This window comes from Oncorhynchus kisutch, linkage group LG21 (assembly GCF_002021735.2).
Source record: "Oncorhynchus kisutch isolate 150728-3 linkage group LG21, Okis_V2, whole genome shotgun sequence".
Classification (NCBI taxonomy): Eukaryota; Metazoa; Chordata; class Actinopteri; order Salmoniformes; family Salmonidae; genus Oncorhynchus; species Oncorhynchus kisutch.
Window position 1 is genome coordinate 16,094,315 of NC_034194.2, and position 19,619 is coordinate 16,113,933.

The 19,619-nt window shown below is 42.3% G+C and overlaps 1 protein-coding gene across 1 annotated transcript in view; it reads left to right on the top strand.

Moving 5' to 3' along the window:
• l3mbtl3 (L3MBTL histone methyl-lysine binding protein 3) overlaps positions 1-19,065 on the top strand; it is a 35,756-nt gene extending 16,691 nt beyond the window's left edge. The window contains exons 17-22 of the mRNA XM_031800871.1: positions 336-491; positions 833-958; positions 4,251-4,339; positions 9,472-9,629; positions 9,732-9,794; positions 17,647-19,065. Of these exons, the coding sequence (XP_031656731.1) occupies positions 336-491; positions 833-958; positions 4,251-4,339; positions 9,472-9,629; positions 9,732-9,794; positions 17,647-17,790 (736 nt within the window). The 3' untranslated portion in view covers positions 17,791-19,065. The remainder of the gene's footprint in view (positions 1-335; positions 492-832; positions 959-4,250; positions 4,340-9,471; positions 9,630-9,731; positions 9,795-17,646) is intronic.
• Positions 19,066-19,619: the final 554 nt, after the last annotated feature.

Sequence of the window (19,619 nt, forward strand, 5' to 3'; positions counted from 1 at the left end):
TCTGGGGTTGGCTGTAGTGACTATTGAGTAGTACTAGGAACGGTGTAAACTGTTTTATGCCAACATCAATGTTTCCCCGATTAGACAGGAAAGAGCGTTTGTGGCACACACTCAGTGTGAGCGAGCTGCCTTAAAAAATATATACATATCTCTCTGCTGCTTCGCTTATATTAGCTTTTGATTCTGTCCCCAAGATCACTGATGTGTGAATGAATATCTTGTCTTGTTATTAACACCTTATTAAGTTGTAATTAAGGCCTATTATGAAGTTATTACACCAAGTCTTTTTTCCTTAAATCAGTCATTTGTAATAATGTATATGCTCTGATTTGCAGTGCGGTGGGATGCCCATACTCTGACATCAACATCAACAAGGACTCAGTGCTGCCAGACCGTCTGAGTGGTGAGATGCCAGGGTCAGGAGGACTGGGGCGACCCCGACGGGCAGAACCCAACCCAGATATCATCCCAGCTCCAGCTCCCACTGCAGAGTAAGGACCAATCAGTAACCAAAACACTGCTTTAACTACAATATATTCTCAGGACAGTCTGAGACAGATATTGTAGGGGGGAAATGTATGATTCCAGCGTAGGCGTATTAGAATGTAGAGTTTGGCCAAGACTATCATCGTGTAGCTTCGAATTTTGCAGTTCAACTTCATTTCCAAATTCCTTCGAGCATTTTAACACCCCCCCCAAAAAAGTGCGAACAGCTCTCATCTATTTCTGTCTGAAGTGACTTAACCGTTAATCATGCTTAACCGTTCCACGCCAAAATGTCTCTCTTATTATTGTACTTAAAAAAAAAAAGAATTCTCTGCCAATTTCATAGCAAGCACTTAAGCGCCAACCCAAATCACCTGGACAAGCCTGGCAGGGGCGAGAAGGCTGGCATCGGGGTGGCGAGTGCCATGGAACGGTCAATCAAGAAACCCGCCGGCACAGAGCCAAAAAGGAGGTGAGTGGCCCTTACAATACACGTGAAAAGCCCTGCACTATCCGGAATGGCTGACAGAACCCGCACTCAATCTGATGGTTGAGCGGTGTGCGACTGTGTCGTTACTGCCGGCTGGTCCAGTGTTCGACTGATAGGATTGTGAGGACCTGATGTAGGGCTGTGGCAGTCACTACGTTTTGTCAGCCGGTAATTGTCATGCAAATGACTGGCGGTCTTGCGGTAATTGACTTGTTAATTAACATAAACACATTTTATCATCTCCGGGCTTCCACTCATACGAGCTGCTGATGCGTGCCTTTGGAGCATGTACGTTTTAAGAAGTCGTATAAAACCATTTCGTATAGCCTTTGCCATCACAATAAGACCCATTATTTATTTAGTTGTGATAGGCCTATACACCTGGGAATGTCTTAGAAATCAAAAACATATATGGGCTGCATGATGCGACTATATATTGATGATTTGGGGGAAAAAGTTGCTAAAAAAAGGCATGCGCTCTGGTCACTTCCCGCAGAGGAGAGCGAGAGAGACAATTGCATTGCTGCTCTGCTTATGTGGCAAGCAAGTCAGGGGATATCTAATCAATGAAAGATGGGATTAAAATGACAGAATTAAAAGTGAAATGAGAAAGAAAGGCTACAACAACCAAAAGCCAACAGGTAGGCTGCTATTTAGGCTATCATCTGAGTGGAGCCTCAATTAGCCTAATTAGCTAGCTTCTCTCAGTTTGACATAGTCAAGACAGGTACTATGCAATCGGATGAGACGATATATACAGTTGAAGTCGGAGGTTTACATACACCTTAGTCAAATACATTTAAACTCAGTTTTTCACACTTCCTGACATTTAATCCAAGTAAAAATTCCCTGTTTTAGGTCAGTTAGGATCACCACTTTATTTTAAGAATGTGAAATGTCTGAATATTAGTAGAGAGAATTATTTATTTCAGCTTTTATTTCTTTCATCACATTCCCAGTGAGTCAGAAGTTTACATACACTCAATTGGTATTTTGTAGCATTGCCTTTAAATTGTTTAACTTGGATCAAATGTTTAGGGTAGCCTTCCATAACCTTCCCTAAATAAGTTGGGTGAATTTTGGCCCATTCCTCCTGACAGAGCTGGTGTAACTTAGTCAGGTTTGTAGGCCTCCTTGCTCGCACATGTTTTTTCAGTTCTGCCCACAAATGTTCTATTGTATTGCGGTCAGGGCTTTGTGATGGCCACTCCAATACCTTGACTCTGTTGTTCTTGAGCCATTTTGCCACAACTTTGTAAATATGCTTGTGGTCATTGTCCATTTGGAAGACCCATTTGCGACCAAGCTTTAACTTCCTGACTGATGTTTTGAGATGTTGCTTCAATATATCCACATAATTTTCCTCTCTCATGATGCCATCTATTTTGTGAAGTGCACCAATCCCTCCTCCAGCAAAGCACCCCCACAACATGATGCTGCCACCCCCGTGCTATTTTTGTTTCATCAGACCAGAGGACATTTTCTCCAAAAAGTACAATATTTGTCCCCATGTGCAGTTGCAAACCGTGGTCTGGCTTTTTTATGGCGGTTTTGGAGCAGTAGCTTCTTCCTTGCTGAGCGGCCTTTCAGGTTACGTCGATATTGGACTCGTTTTACTGTGGATATAGATACTTTTTGTACCTGTTTCCTCCAGCATCTTCACGAGGTCCTTTGCTGTTTTTCTGGGATTTGCACTTTTTGCACCAAAGTACGTTCATCTCTACGAGACAGAATGCTTCTCCTTCCTGAGCGGCATGACATCTGCGTGGTCCCATGGTGTTTATACTTGCATACTATTGTTTGTACAGATGAATGCGGTGCTTTCAGGCATTTGGAAAATGCTCCCAAGGATGAACCAGACTTGTGGAGGTCAACATTTTGGAGGTCTTGGCTGATTTCTTTTGATTTTCCAATGATGGAATTTTCCAAGCTGTTTTAAAGGCACAGTCAACTTAGTGTATGTAAACTTCTGACCCACTGGAATTGTGATACAGTGAATTACAAGTGAAATAATCTGTCTGTAAACAATTGTTGGAAAAATAACTTGTGTCATGCACAAAGTAGAAGTCCTATCTGACTTTCCAAAACGATAGTTTGTTAACAAGAAATGTGTGGAGTGGTTGAAAAACGAGTTTTAATGACTCCAACCTAAGTGTATGTAAACTTCCGACTCCAACTGTAACTAGCAAGAAGTCGTCTTTCTCTACGTTGCTGCTCTGGTACTCCGAGCCTCCTGTATCTACCTCACACATTCACACACGCTGCACGGCCTCCGCTCCCTAATAGCCAACAACTGTCCCTCTCTCTCTCGCTTTAAAAAAATATATATATATTTTCTGGACCACATTTATTACCACACAGAGAGAGCCACAGTCAGCGTAGTATAATTGAAGATTGCTGTAATTACCAAGCCTCTCCACAGCATCTTCCCTGAGCTTTGTCAAACTGTCATCTGACTCATGCCTGCCTAATCTTGTCCACCAGCCGGCTCTCTCTCGAAGGCTGGAGACGAGGTTAATGCCTGCCCTACAATTACCTTCCTTTCATTTATATAAGTCCCTCCTTAGGCATACACTACCAAAACCATCATGCACTATTTTCATCAGATTTCAATGAGTCATATATGACATCATGCTGTTTCTCTTAAAAAAATAAATAATAATAATTAAATGTCATTACGAGCAGGTATTTCTAATATGTACTCAATCCCATTTTACTAGACATTTCTAGTCCACATGTATGGCCTCAGAGACGTGTTGGTATTTCAGATAACTGATGGAATATGTGGGCAGCTTGATTTGTATAGGTTATTTAAATGCTAAAACTTATTTGCATAGATTAATTGGTAGTCCAGGGACGGGGGCTAAGTTTTATCTTCATTTTATTCAGGAGTTGGGACCTTCTTTCAGTCCAATGCACAAAACTATTTCTGCGCACATGGGGAAGAGAGGCGACAGAATGCCTGAGCTAAGTTTAATTTAGAGAGAAACTCAAGTCATCACCCTGTTATTTAGGATTTATCAAGACTCAACCAGAGCAGCGTGTTGCTTGAGTATGACGGAACAGTTCTTAGGATTTAAAAGTGATTACAAGCAATGACATTTTCATCCCAGGAGTAGTGACGGCTCGTATTGGAACATCTTGGAATGCACAGTGATAATCAATGAAGTAGTGACTCAATATGTCATGAAAAGTTTGTTCCAAATTGTGTGAGCTCAGTCCCTGCAGTACTGCCCTATCTGTGTGTCTCTATTGACTCCCTTCTCTCTCCCAGGGTTGGGCGGCCATGCAAACAGAGGAAGGTCGAGGAGCCGGTGGAGGAGGAAATGGAGAGTGAGGTGTCATGCATAATGGAAACCAAAGGTACTGTCTCTGTACAACATTCTATTCTTCCTATCGTTCAAATATCTTAAGGGCGTCACTGCACGGTGTCTCTCCCTAGTACAGTCTGATCTATGGCCTCCCACTCATTACTCAGTGCCTTCCTTCACAGTGTGAATCAGTAATGTAGATCCATCTCTCCCTCTGTCTTTTACTATGCTGAATGTGTTGACCTCTTGGGATGTCTCCTCCCCTCACTTGCCAGAGCTAGTCACACGCACTCAAAACAAAAGTTTCACACAGTGTTATTATGTGGATGTTCATGTCTTTGGCACGCGCCAAAATGATTTGAATGTCTTGTTTGTCGTCATTTGAGCCCTAGCTCCTTTTGGTTTTAGTTCATTTATTGAGAATTTAAATATTCTCATCCTCTCCCAATGAAACTGAACAGCACTGAGTACCAAAACTGTATTTTCAGTGTAGTTTAAACTGGGGAAAAGCTTAAAGCAATAGGGATGACTCACTCCTTCCACAGTACAGTACTGTGGATTCAGGGTTCCTTGTGGGATGTTCCAGTGTCGGAACATCCAAGGCTCTGCTCCGGTCCTTTGTGAGTTCTCACTCCTCTGAAGGGATAGAAGGTAACAGACAGTAATGAGAGTGAACCAGCAGCAAGCAGCAAACTGGAGGGAAATACTCTTTGAATACAGAGACACACAGAAGATGTTTTCCTGAAACAGACATCAAACGGCACTGGCCGTTCTGACAGTTGCGGGGTCTGCCACTGCTCTGTGTGTAGCAACTGTAAACAGCATGTACTTCATGTACAGCCGTGGAAGATATACTTAATTACAATAAGGGAATAGATGTTTCTGGGTGACGTTGAATGACTCGGTCGCTCTCCTTTAGCTCCGTTTAGGATGATGCTGGGTTAATTAGTCTGTATATCTGCCTTGGACAGTAAAGGCACTTTGGCATTGATCACCTTCTGTAAGGAGTTTTCAAAGCTCCATCTCTCTCCGTGTCACTTTATATGGGTCCCTTTCAAGTGATTATACCGAGACCTATGCATCCTATACAGCAACAAATGCTCCTTATTCTGTTAATGTCTTGAGTTGTTCTTTTCATTCTGATGCCTAGCATAGTCAGTGGTGCCGCATGGAGCAGATAAACATGTACAAATCAACAACTTACAAAATATATTTTATCGTAGTCAAACTTAATGCACGATTTTGGTTTTAGGCCCTTACGTGAGGATTTAGAGAATTTTAAAAAATGCAGTCATATTAACATGGATCACAGTATTGTTAAAGCTAAATGTGATGGTGAGTGAGTCTGATCACGTTCTGGAGCTTTGCAAAATGCACTGGAGTGAAGTAAGATAAACAGATGAAATGAAGAAGGCAGTTGCTTCATCGACGCAGTGGAATTATAATATGGTCATGAGGGATTTTAGATCCGATTTAAAGGGGTTTACGATTAGAATGTGGGTTTAACCCCCCAGAGTCGATGCGTCAATCTAAATTACATAACAAGCCACTGCATCCGCCAGTGCCGCACTTCCCCATCTGTGATGAAAGGTGGCAGAGCTAGAGCGGTGTTTGTCCAATCATGAGACATCCTGAAAATCAGTCTTCTCACGTAAATGTCTGTAGCGTTCCAAACATTTGACATACAAACTATTATGACCACTCTATGGAAAGGGGAGACTCTCAAGGAACACGGAATTTTCCATTTTGCTCTACGACTGCCACAAGTGCCACAAAACAAGTGAAGTATGAAGGTAGTTTTGTGCCTACCCAAACAGACGCCTCACAAGTCCTCACTTCATTAAATGGTACCCGCAAAACATCAGTCTCAATGTCAACAGTGAAGAGGCGACTCCGGGATGCTGGCCTTCTAGGCAGAGTTCCTCTGTCCAGTGTCTGTGTCCTTTTGCCCATCTTAATCTTTTATTTTTATTGGCCAGTCTGAGATATGGCTTTTTCTTTGCAATTCTGCCAAGAAGGCCAATGTCCCGGAGTCGCTTCTTCACTGCTGACGTTGAGAGTGGTGTTTTGCGGGTACTATTTAATGAAGCTGCCAGTTGAGGACATGTGAGGCGTCTGTTTCTCAAACTAGACACTCTAATGTACTTGTCCTCTTGCTCAGTTGTGCACCGGGGCCTCCCACTCCTCTTTCTATTCTGGTTAGAGACAGTTTGCGCTGTTCTCTGAAGGAAGTAGTACACAGCGTTGTACAAGATCTTCAGTTTCTTGGCAATTTCTCGCATGGAAGAGCCTTAATTTCTCAGAACAAGAATAGATTGACAAAGGCTACTTTCAGAAGAAAGTTCTTTGTTTCATGCCATTTTGAGCCTGTAATCGAACCCAAAAAATGCTGATGCTCCAGATACTCAACTGGTCTCGTGAAGAAGGCCAGTTTTATTGCTTCTTTAATCAGTACAACAGATTTCAGCTGTGCTAACATAATTGCAAAAGGGTTTTCTAATGATCAATTAGCCTTTTATAAACTTGGATTAGCTAACACAATGTGCCATTGGAACACAGGAGTAATGATTGCTGATAATGGGCCTATGTAGATATTCCATTAAAGCTACAATAGTCATTTACAACATTAACAATGTCTACACTGTATTTCTGATCAATTTGATGTTATTTTAATGAACAAAAATGTGCTTTTCTTTCAAAAACAAGGACATTTCTAAGTGACCCCAATCAAAAGTTTGTTTTAAAAGAGTGTTTTAAAGTGTTGACCCTAACTGACCTAAGACAGGGTATTTTTACTAGGATTAAATGTATTTGGCAAAGGTGTATGTAAATTTATGACTTCAACTGAACATACATTTTTATTTCTTTCATCACATTCGCAGTGGGTCAGACATTTACATGCACTCAATTAGTATTTGGTAGCAATGCCTTTAAATTGTTTAACTTGGGTCAAATGTTTTGGGTAGCCTTCCACAAGCTTCCCACAATAAGTTGGATGGATTTTGGCCCATTCCTATTGACAGAGCTGGTGTAACAGAGTCAGGTTTATAGGCCTCCATGCTTTTTCAGTTCTGCCCACACACTTTCTATAGGATTGAGGTCAGGGCTTTGTGATGGCCACACCAATACCTTGACTTTGTTGTCCTTAAGCCATTTTGCCACAACTTTGAAAGTATGCTTAGAGTCATTGTCCATTTGGAAGACCCATTTGCGACCAAGCTTTAACTTGCTGACTGATGTCTTAAGATGTTGCTTCAATATATCCACGTAATTTTCCTCTCTCATGAAGCCATCTATTTTGTGAAGTGCACCAGTCCCTCCTGCAGCAAAGCACCCCACAACATGATGCTGCCACCCCCATGCTTCACGGTTGGGATGGTGTTCTTCAGCTTGCAAGCCTACCCGTTTCTCCTCCAAACATAATGATGGTCATTATGGCCAAACAGTTCTATTTTTGTTTCATCAGACCAGAGGAAAGTATGATCTTCGTCCCCATGTGCAGTTGCAAACCGTAGTCTGGCTTTTATATGGCGGTTTTGGAGCCGTGGCTTCTTCCTTCGCTGAGCGACCTTCAGGTTATGTCGATATAGGATTTGTTTTTACTGTGGATATAGATACTTTTGTTCATGTTTCCTCCAGCATCTACACAAGGTCCTTTGCTGTTGTTCTGGGATTGATTTGCCATTTGCACCAAGGTACGTTCATCTCTACGAGACAGAACACGTCTCCTTACTGAGCGGTATGATGGCTGCATGGTCCCATGGTGTTTATACTTGCATACTATTGTTTGTACAGATGAACGTGGTACCTTCAGACATTTGGAAATTGCTCCCAAGGATGAACCAGACTTGTGGAGGTCTACAATTATTTTTCCTGAGGTCTTGTCTGATTTCTTTTGATTTTCCCATGATGTCAAGAAAAGAGGCACTGTTTGAAGGTAGGCCTTGAAATACATCCACAGGTACACCTCCAATTGACTCAGATGATGTCAATTAGCCTATCAGAAGCTTCTAAAGCCATGATAATTTTCTGGAATTTTCCAAGCTGTTTAAAGGCACAGTCAACTTAGTGTATGTAAACTTCTGGCCCACTGAAATTGCGATACAGTGAAATAATCTGTCTGTAAACAAATGAATCTGTGTGGAAAAATTACTTGTGTCATGCACAAAGTAGATGTCCTAACCAACTTGCCAAAACTATAGTTTGTTTAACAAGAAATTTGTGGAGTGGTTGAAAAACAAGTTTTAATGACTCCAACCTAAGTGTATGTAAACTTTCGACTTCAAGTGTGTGTGTGTGTGTGTGTGTGTACGTGTACGTGTACACGTGCGTGCGTGCGTATATATATGTATTTATTTGCGTATATATTCGAGATTTAATGAGCAGTGATCATTCTCTAACATGCATTTGCAGGAGTAACACCCAGTGCCTCTCAGGTATTTACTCAGTAGAATGGCGAGTGTAGACTCTTCCAGAAAATACTCCCTCATTTCCCTGAAACGTGAATATTGATGTCCTCTGGGTTTTTGTTCATAAGCGAACAACTGTTTTGTTGTAAGTTTCTCCGTCAACCAAAGTAAAGTTACATGAAGTTGCTGTGTCACAACTGTCACCTCGTTAAATTTGTCCTAATGAATTATGACCCATGAGTCTGTGACTGTGACCCTTGCTACCTCTCCAATTGGTCCAGACTGTAATTGCTTCCCTCTCTTGCTACAGTAGATTAGTTCCTACATAAAGGAGGGGTTGGGTTAAAAGCAGAAGTCAAACTTTGGTTGGACCTTGTGTGCAATTAACCAATGAGGTGATCTTAATGTGAATTTCTGTTCCTCCCCAGGCAATATTTATCTTTGTGTTCCATCAAAACCTTACAATGACTCTCAAAACACCACAATTTTCCGCTTCCCTTGAATTGTCAATTTTAGGAGATAAACGTTGGAAGATGCTCAAAGCTGGGTTTATGCCTGGATAAAGAAACAGGCAGCTTCCCAATATGGTTAGGAGTGAGCAGCAAGCATCTGCATTCTGTTTCTTCTAACCTTTCCAAAGACTTCCATCAGATCCCTTTAGTATCGAGCTGTTCATCTTCAGGTGATCACAGCAACAAATTCCTTGCTTTTCCAAATTTAAGTGAATTAATTTGAGGATTTTTGTATGTTTATTTCCTTCCCTTCCCTAAAGTAGAGCTGACACTACAGCAAGCCCTTCACCAGTCAGTGTTCATGCCATGCACCTCGCCATCCCCTAGCAGCTCTCCTTTCTGCTGGGACCAGCACAGCAAGCTACTTCCCACTGTGGCTGGCATCACTTCAAGCAAAGTGGCTTCATGGACAGTGGAGGAGGTAATGGATGATTTGCATTGTCACTACAATGTTGCTTGCTGTGCAATGACTGTGCTGTTCATTTGGATAACTATACTAAGCATGATGTCCAATGTGTTACAGGTGATTGAGTTCATCCAAGGTCTTCCAGGCTGTAGGGAACACGTGCACACTTTCAGAGACGAGGTACAGTTTCAGTACAGAACGTGCAGCTAACCACTGATACATACACACACTCGGTCGTTGCCATTTAAGATGACGGGGGGGACGATAATTTTTTTCATGAGCATGGCCTTATTTCTATTGCAGCAAATTGGATGACTCAATGTAACATCAATAGGTTTTAGGCTACTACATGATACTCAAATGTTCCCTATTCCCATCATGAGGTTGTTACAACGTACCCTTTAAATGAAAGTTTACAACGTATGTACACAGGTTGCGAGAAATTTGAGTAATCAAGGTGACAGACATTGACACATTCAGTACCGCCTTGCACAGTCTTGCCTGCATCTAGCTGATCTAGAGTGTAATCATTAGTCAGTTGGAAACAAGAGTTTCTTTTGGACAAATGCAGATTGTTTTGTTCCGTTTGCTTCCGTTTAAGATTTTTTTTCTACAGAATCGGCGGAATGAATACACCCCTGATCACACGCAAACACAGTTCACTCTCATAGCAGCTACAAATAGCATGATCCCTTTAATCATTGTATTACTTCTGATCTTCTCACCTTTTCCCTTCGCTTGTGGACTTCAGACACATCAGTTTCCTGTGACCAGGCGAAAAAACCTTCCCAAGTCAAACCATATCATAACTGCCACACACAGCCTACATCATTATCATCATATTAGTCAACCCGCTACAATCATGCAGTACAGTGTACAGTCAGCACCTAGCAGTTTAACAGTTACACCGGCAAGCCCCGGTGGCAATAAATTAATAAAAACAAAAGCTTACCTTGACTTGGAAGAGTTCCAGCGTTGGATAGCCAGCTAGCTAGCATAGCATCCCTCGCTCTTTGAGCCAGGTGTTTGAGTAGGCTAAACTAGCAAGCTACATTTGCTAGCTAAGTGAGTGAAAGTGAAAGAAATACAACAAAATATAGGTCTCTCCTTTTTCCATTTTTGAAGAAATTAATTTGTTAAACCATTGTTTTCTCACTCTGAGACAATTTTCTCACCACATTTTATGCACTGCAGTGCTAGCTAGCTTTAGCTTATGCTTTCAATACTAGATTAATTCTCTGATCCTTTGATTGGGTGGGCATCTTCAAAAAGTTCTACAGCTGCACCATCGTTAGCATCCTGACCGATTACATCACCACCTGGTATGCCAACTGCTCAGCATCCGACCGTAAGGCGCTACAGCCAAGCTTCCTGCCATCCAGGACCTACAGTCATTGGACAGTGACCATTTTTAAAATATTTTGGTTCTGTACTCGAGTACATTGAGTTTGAAAGGATACAATGAGGGTGAAGTGCAGACTGTCAGCTTTAATTTGAGGGTACTTTCATACATATCGGATGAACCGTTGTACATGGTCCCCCCCATTTTCACGCATTAAAAAACATTGGACAGTTTATCATAATGTAGAATAAAGTAGATTAAAGTAATCATTGCGCTGCGCCCGGCCCGCCACAGGAGTCGCTAGTGCGCGATGAGACAAGGATATCCCTACCGGCCAAACCCTCACGACGCTAGGCCAATTGTGCGTCGCCCCATGGACCTCCCGCGAACCCAGAGTCTCTGGGAGGCTGAACAGCATTCTTACAGGTATTCCTCTTGTCCAGATGGGATAGGGCAGTGTGAGTTCCAGTGAAGGGAAATCTTAACGCTACAGCATACAGTGACATTCTAGAAGATTCTGTGCTTCCAACTTTGTGGCAACTGTTTGGGAAAGGCCCTTCCTCTTTTCAGCATGACAATGCTCCCACTCACAAAGCAAGGTCCATACAGAAATTGTTTGTTGAGATGGGTTTGGAAGAACTTGACTGGCCTGCACAGAGCCCTGACCTCAACCCCATCGAGCACCTTAGGGATGAATTGGAACGCCGATTGTGAGCCAGGCCTAATCGCCTAACATCAGTGCCCGACCTCATTAATGCTCTTGTGGCTGAATGGACGACGTAGCAATGTTCCAACATATAGTGGAAAGCCTTCACAGAAGAGTGGAAGCTGTTATAGCGGCAAAGGGGGGACCAACTCCATATTAATGCCCATGATTTTGGAATGGTGTCCACATACTTTTGGTAATTTAGTGTATGTCACGTCATTAACTATCTGCATAGGTTACAGTTAATGGTTCTTATTGATATGTATTATTATTATTATTATTTTATTTATTTTTTATTTCACTTAACCAGGTAGGCTAGTTGAGAAAAGTTCTCATTTACAACTGCGACCTGGCCAAGATAAAGTAAAGCAGTGCGACAAAAACAACGACAGATGGAATAAACAAGCGTACGGTCAATAACACAATAGACAAAATAAAGTCTATATACAGTGTGTGCAAATGGCGTGATGAGGTAAGGCAATAAATAGGCCATAGTAGCGGAGTAATTACAATTTAGAAAATTAACACTGGAGTGATAGATGAGCAGATGATGATGTGCAAGTAGAAATACTGGTGTACAAAAGAGCAGAAAAGTAAATAAAAACAATATGGGGATGGGGTATGTAGATTGGATAGGCTATTTACAGATGGGCTATGTACAGCTGCAGCGATCGGTTAGCTGCTCAGATAGCTGATGTTTAAAGTTAGTGAGGGAAATATAAGTCTCCAGCTTTAGCAATTTTTTTTGCAATTCATTCCAGTCATTGCCAGCAGAGAATTGGAAGGAAAGGTGGCCAAAGGAGGTGTTGGCTTTGGGGATGACCAGTGAGATATACCTTCTGGAGCGTGTGCTACGGGTTGGTGTTGTTATCGTGACTTGGTAGAGCTGAGATAAGGCGGAGCTTTATCTAGCATAGACTTATAGATGACCTGGAGCCAGTGGATCTAGCAACGAATATGAAGCGAGGACCAGCCTACTAGAGCATACAGGTCGCAGTGATGGGTGGTATAAGGGGGTGTGGTGACAAAACGGATGGCACTGTGATAGACTGCATCCAGTTTGCTGAGTAGAGTATTGGAAGCTATTTTGTAAATGATATCACCGACGTCGGGGATTGGTAGAATAGTCAGTTTTACGAGGGTATGTTTGGCAGCGTGCGCGAAGGAGGCTTTGTTGTGAAATAGGAAGCCAATTCTAGATTTAATTTTGGATTGGAGATGTTTAATATGAGTCTGGAAGGAGAGTTTACAGTCTAGCCAGACACCTAGGTATTTGTAGTTGTCCACATATTCTAGTCAGAACCGTCCAGAGTAGTGATGCTATTCGGGCGGGCGGGTGCAGGCAGTGAACAGTTGAAAAGCATGCATTTGTTTTTACTATCATTTAAGAGCAATTGGAGCAAATGGAAGGAGAGTTGTATGGCTTTGAAGCCCGTCTGGAGGTTAGTTAGCGCAGTGTCCAAAGAAAGGCCAGAGTATATGGTGTCGTCTGCGTAGAGGTGGATCAGAGAATCACCAGCAGCAAGAGCGACATCGTTGATATATACAGAGAAAAGAGTCGGCTGGGATTTGAACCCCATAGAGACTGCCAGAGGTCTGGACAACAGGCCCTCCGATTTGACACACTGAACTCTTGAGAAGTAGTTGGTGAACCAGGCGAGGCAGTAATTTGAGAAGACAAGGCTGTTGAGTCTGCTGATAAGAATACGGTGATTGACAGAGTCGAAAGCCTTGGCCAGGTCGATGAAGACGGCTGCACAGTACTGACTTTTATCGATTGCGGTTATGATATCGTTTAGTACCTTAAGCGTGGCTGAGGTGCACTCGTGACCAGCTCGGAAACCGGATTGCACAATGGAGAAGGTACGGTGGGATTCAAAATGGTCAGTGATCTGTTTATTAACTTGGCTTTCGAAGACTTTAGAAAGGCAGGGCAGGATGGATATAAGTCTATAACAGTTTGGGTCTAGAGTGTCACCCCCTTTGAAGAGGGGGATGACCGCGGCAGCTTTCCAATATTTAGGGATCGCGGACAATACGAAAGAGAGGTTTAACAGACTGGTAATAGGGGTTGCAACAATGGTGGCAGATAGTTTTAGAAAGAGAGGGTCCAGATTGTCTAGCCCAGCTGATTTGTACAGGTCCAGGTTTTGCAGCTCTTTCAGAACATCTGCTATCTGCATTTGGGTGAAGGAGAAGCTGGGGAGGCTTGGGCAAGTAGCTGCGGGGGGTGCGGAGCTGTTGGCCAGGGTTGGGGTAGCCAGGAGGAAGGCATGGCCAGCCGTAGAGAAATGCTTATTGAAATTCTCGATTATCGTAGATTTATCGGTGGGGACAGTGTTACCTAGCCTCAGTGCAGTGGGCAGCTGGGAGGAGGTGCTCTTATTCTCCATGGACTTTACAGTGTCCCAAAACTTTTTGGAGTTAGAGCTACAGGATGCACATTTTTGTTTGAAAAAGCTACTCTTTGCTTTCCTGCCTGACTGCGTGTATTGGTTCCTGACTTCCCTGAAAAGTTGCATATCGCGGGGACTATTCGATGCTAGTGCAGTCCGCCACAGGATGTTTTTGTGCTGGTCGAGGGCAGTCAGGTCTGGAGTGAACCAAGGGCTATATCTGTTCTTAGTTCTACATTTTTTGAACGGGGCATGCTTATTTAAGATGGTGAGGAAATTACTTTTAAAGAACGACCAGGCATCCTCGACTGACGGGATGAGGTCAATATCCTTCCAGGATACCCGGGCCAGGTCGATTAGAAAGGCCTGCTCGCAGAAGTGATTTAGGGAGCGTTTGACAGTGATGAGGGGTGGTCGTTTGATCGTGGACCCATAGCGGATGCAGGTAATGAGGCAGTGATTGCTGACATCATGATTGAAAACATCAGAGGTGTATTTAGAGGGCAAGTTGGTCAGGATAAAATCTATGAGGGTGCCCATGTTTACGGATTTAGTGTTGTACCTGGTGGGTTCCTTGATCCTTGATCATCTAGCTTAGATTGTAGGACTGCTTGGGTGTTAAGCATATCCCAGTTTAGGTCACCTAACAGAACGAACTCTGAAGATAGATGGGGGGCAATCAATTCACATAGGGTGTCCAGGGCACAGCTGGGAGCTGAGGGGGGGTCTATAACAGGCGGCAACAGTGAGAGACTTATTTCTGGAGAGATTCATTTTTAAAATTAGAAGCTCGAACTGTTTGGGCATAGATCTGGAAAGTATGGCAGAACTTTGCAGGCTATCTCTGAAGTAGATTGCAAATCCTCCCCCTTTGGCAGTTCTATCTTGACGGTAATGTTGTAGTTGGGTATGGAAATCTCAGAATTTTTGGTGGCCTTCCTAAACCAGGATTCAGACACCACAAGGACATCAGGGTTGGCGGAGTGTGCTAAAGCAGTGAGTAAAACAAACTTAGGGAGGAGGCTTCTGATGTTAACATGCATGAAACCAAGGCTTTTTCGGTTACAGAAGTCAACAAATGAGAGTGCCTGGGGACACTCAGGGCCTGGGTTAACCTCCACACCACCTGAGGAACAGAGGAGGAGTAGGATGAGGGTACAGCTAAAGGCTATCAAAACTGGTCGTCTAGTGCGTTGGGGACAGAGAATAAAAGCGGCAGATTTCTGGACGTGGTAGAATAGATTCAGGCCATAATGACAGTGGAGGTAAACCCAGCCACTGAGTGATGATAAGAGAGGTTGCATCTCTGGACCCGCTAGTTATGCTGGGTGAGGTCACCACATGTATGGGAGGTGGGACAAAGGAGGTATCTGAGGCATGTTGAGTGGGACTAGGGTCTCCGCAGTAAACTAAAACAATGCTAACTATCCTAAACAACAGTATACAAGGCATATTGACATTTGAGAGAGACATAAAGCGAGGCATAGCTAAGACAACAACGGGTAAGACAACAACAGCTATTCAGCTAAGACAACAACAACAGGTAAAATGGCGATGAATGGGCAGAGAGGGTTGGTTAACTACACATAGGGCCTGAGTTCGAGGCTTGTGCCGACAGGTATACAAACAAAATAAACAAAATTAAGTACCGTGATTAATGAACAGTCCAGCAGGCATCAGCTATGTAGCCAAGTGATCATAGGGTCCAGTGAACAGCAATAGATGGAACAGGGAAGCCGCGGGGTAGTCGTTACTATTATTTAGACTTTCTCTGAACTGAAGACCATTAGGCCAATTTAAAGCTCCCTAGACATTTGAAATATTATCATGCCTAGAAGAGCCTCCAGGCTTCCGTAATAACGGTCAATTGTGAATGAGGGAAAAAAATATAACAGAGGCAGTTTGGTAAAACTAATCCCATCCGAATCATCCACTGGAAAACGGACATGCTGGTGTAATAATTACATAACTGACGTTCTATATAAAATACTAGGCCCATGCAAATAGGGCTTATGGAAGGGGGTGAGAACCATGAGCCTCCTAGGTTTTGTATTGAATGTACCCAGAGGAGGAGGATGGAAACTAGCTGTCCTCCGGCTACACCATGGTGCTACCCTACAGAGTGCTGTTGAGGCTACTGTAGGCTACAGTGTGTTTTAATCACTTATTTGGTAACAATAATGTATTTAATATCGTTTTAAAAATGATTGACTTTTTTAATGTTTCACTATTTAATTTTTCTGAAATTCGCTGAGGAGGATGGTCCTCCCCTTCCTCCCTTGAGGAGCCTCCACTGACACGCACACTGGCTTCTGGGAAAAGGACTTCCCATTAATCTGTCTGTTGTGGGATTATACAGATCCCATTTTGGTTTCATCGGATGCATTACCTTCACATTATCTTTCACAATGGTGTGGTCTCATCTGAGTCTGCTTCAGAAGTTTTAAGTGCCTCTGCAAAACTCACCAATGGATGTAGCTTTTAAATGACAACTTTTATTAATGCAGTTCTAGTAGAGGTGTAAGGGTTGTATGAGTTTAGTAGTTCAACTAACGGACCTTACGGATAAATGTTGGCATATTGATAATTGTTGTGTCCATGAACCTCTCTACTTGAGGCAGTGGGTCAATGGGGAAAATAATGAATATGCTGGCAGCTTGATTGACATTTATCACTTTATAGAACTGTTAACGACTAAAGGATTACCCAGCTGTTCCAATGGCTAATAAAGGCAACTCAAGACATATTTCTCTGGAGCTAAATTGAGTGGTGGAAGCAGTAATACATAAGACATGCAGTGCTAGTCCCTGACTGACTGACTGATTGACTGACTGGGGACTGCAAACAGAGCAGCTGTCACTAGAAACAGCTGTCACACAGTCTGCTGGTGGACGCCTGATTCACTCTCACGTGTCCTCCATCATTTCATTCTCTCATCAAACAAGAGTATTTTCAGCTCCAGAATCAAAGACTTGGATTGGGGATAGGTAGTCTTTGGTCATCTTTTCTACAAATGGTTATATTGTATTAATCCTCAAATAATCTCTTAAAACTATTATTGATTGTATTGCATTTGTGACGCAATGAAAACAATTGTTCACAAACAATTCTATAACTCAATTGTCCCAGAGGCCTGTGGTTTAAGGCAAAAAAAAAGTGTACTTTGATTCACCCACTCAATTAGGCCTATTTGGGTATTCTCTACAGATTATCCAAGTCATTAAACACAGGAAATTCTTCTCGTGGTTCTCATGAATTTATGTTCATATTGTGCCATTCTGTCAGCGGTAACAGCGAGTGATTTTATGACAGGTTGTTAAAAGTAGAATATGACTCAACCTCTGAATAACACCCCCTCTAATGAGGCATGAACATTTGCATAACCCTCATGGTGGAGAATCCTTTAAAAAACCTTGCTTTTTAAAGGAATTATTTGAGCACCGCTATGTCTTAACTGCGTGCTATTGGATGTTGAATGTGAAACATATTCCTTAGGCAAAAATGGTCATTAGGAAAGTGCTTTGATGGTGCCCATTTTAAAATGTGAGACTTCTCTAACTCTTCCCTCCCTCCCATGTTCTTGTCCAGCAAATCGATGGCGAAGCCTTCTTGCTGTTGACCCAGGTTGACTTGGTGAGGATCATGAGCATCAAGCTGGGTCCAGCCATTAAGATCTACAACTCCATCTTGATGTTCAAGACGGCGGAGGAATCGGCATGTAATGAGCTCTGACGAAGATGGGAGGCTACTATTTTTTTTCTTCTTTTTTCTCCCCTTAGGAGGTATACAGACAAAGATGTGAAGCACAAAGAACCGTCCTTCCCAGCGGATGCATCTCATGCGAAACGAATTGCACAAGTTCTTCTTCTTCTTCTTTTTTTAAGACAACCACATTGCATACTGAGAATCTCCAATAGGATTCTCCAAAAGATTGTCATTTTCATAATTTTTTTATATTAGTGCTGGCGCGGTGCCACGAAGCTGTTCGATCTACTTAAAAATTGAAACTGGAAATGCAGAGGACTATGAGTTTTTTTCACCCTTCAGATTCCCTTTAGTGCATCACAATCAAGCAACTTTTCATCATGTAGAAAGTCTCTGGTATTGGGGGGTCTCTGGTATTATAGAAGATGATTGGCTTTAGCTGTTCCAGTCTCTCTGGAATGCCGCCGTCATACAGGTCAGAGAAATGAATACATTCATGAGAAAGTAATCATGATTTTTGATCCTTGTCACTTCTGTCTGTCTGATGGGTTGGGGGTGCTGCAGGAGGAGGCTGTATATTTCAACCGAGAGGAGAAAGGGATTTTTATTCTCTCACCAAACCAACAGGGGCACCCTACTGTAATAATTCAATGCACCAGGCCCTGCATTTAATTTCCCCATGGTAAATGCCCCCAACTCTTATGTTTTATGGATAGCAATACACAGTACCTGTATAAAGACCAACGTGGGTCATCTTGGTCTGGTTTCTTTCTCCTGTGTACTGTACAGTCACCTCATCAGTACTGCTCAGGCCCTCTGGAGCAGTGACAAGTGTCTGTTTACAGTACTTTAATGTACCAAACCCAGGTAATGGGTTTTGTTGATTGAATCAAATATAAAATAAAAGGCTATCTATATGGATATGGGTATTTCTTCATGTGGACAATTGTTCACTATTGTTGATTTATGTACTGCAATTTCAAGCAATTGTTAAATATAATTGAATAGGTACGTTGCTGATCATCTCAAATAGCATACTTAGTGTTCTTTAAATAACGTTGACTGTAAATGTGCTATTTCAATTTGCTTTGCCGACGCCTAAAGAGAACAAAATGCCGGTATATGTTTTGCTGTTATTTATTTATTTAAATCTCATACCGGTGGGTGAGACTGCTGTGTGCAGAATTATGCAAAATAATGTAAATGGGAAAAGAGCTTGCTATTTCTGAAGCTAATATAATGATGAAGCCTTTAATTCCACCTGTATTGATTCACAAATAAATACAACGAGAAGTACACTAAGGCTGCCTCTTGTGTTACTGTTAAGTCTACTTGTGTCCCAGGTGTTACCTCTGTCTCAAGTTCTCCTTCCAGGGTACACTAAAGCCACTTTGGCTTTGTTGAAGTGTTCAGTACAAGAATATTACTAATCTCACTAATCTCAAAGAACTTTCACATCCTGTCACAAAGTGCTATATTCTTCCTATTTGTCACCATGTCATATTTATTACCCTAAGATGGGAAACATAACTCACTTGTTCTCTTTTCATGCAGTGAACCCTTTCGCATGGTTCAACACAATCTTTCATTTTCTATTATTCCTTATTCCATGTACAAATCATCTGACAACTGATGTTTGATCATTGTGTCAGTGCTCCATTCTTCTAAATCGCCTCCAACTAAGAATCTAAGCTGGAAAGTTTGTCAAGGGATCATTGTCTTTGCTGTGTTTTTGTCTTTCACAGGATTTCAGAATGGAAATGTATTATGTACTGCAAAGCATAAAGATTTTCAACAGAATTTAGAAATAGGCATTACCACAGATTCCTGATGTATCTATATGATTTGAACTTAAT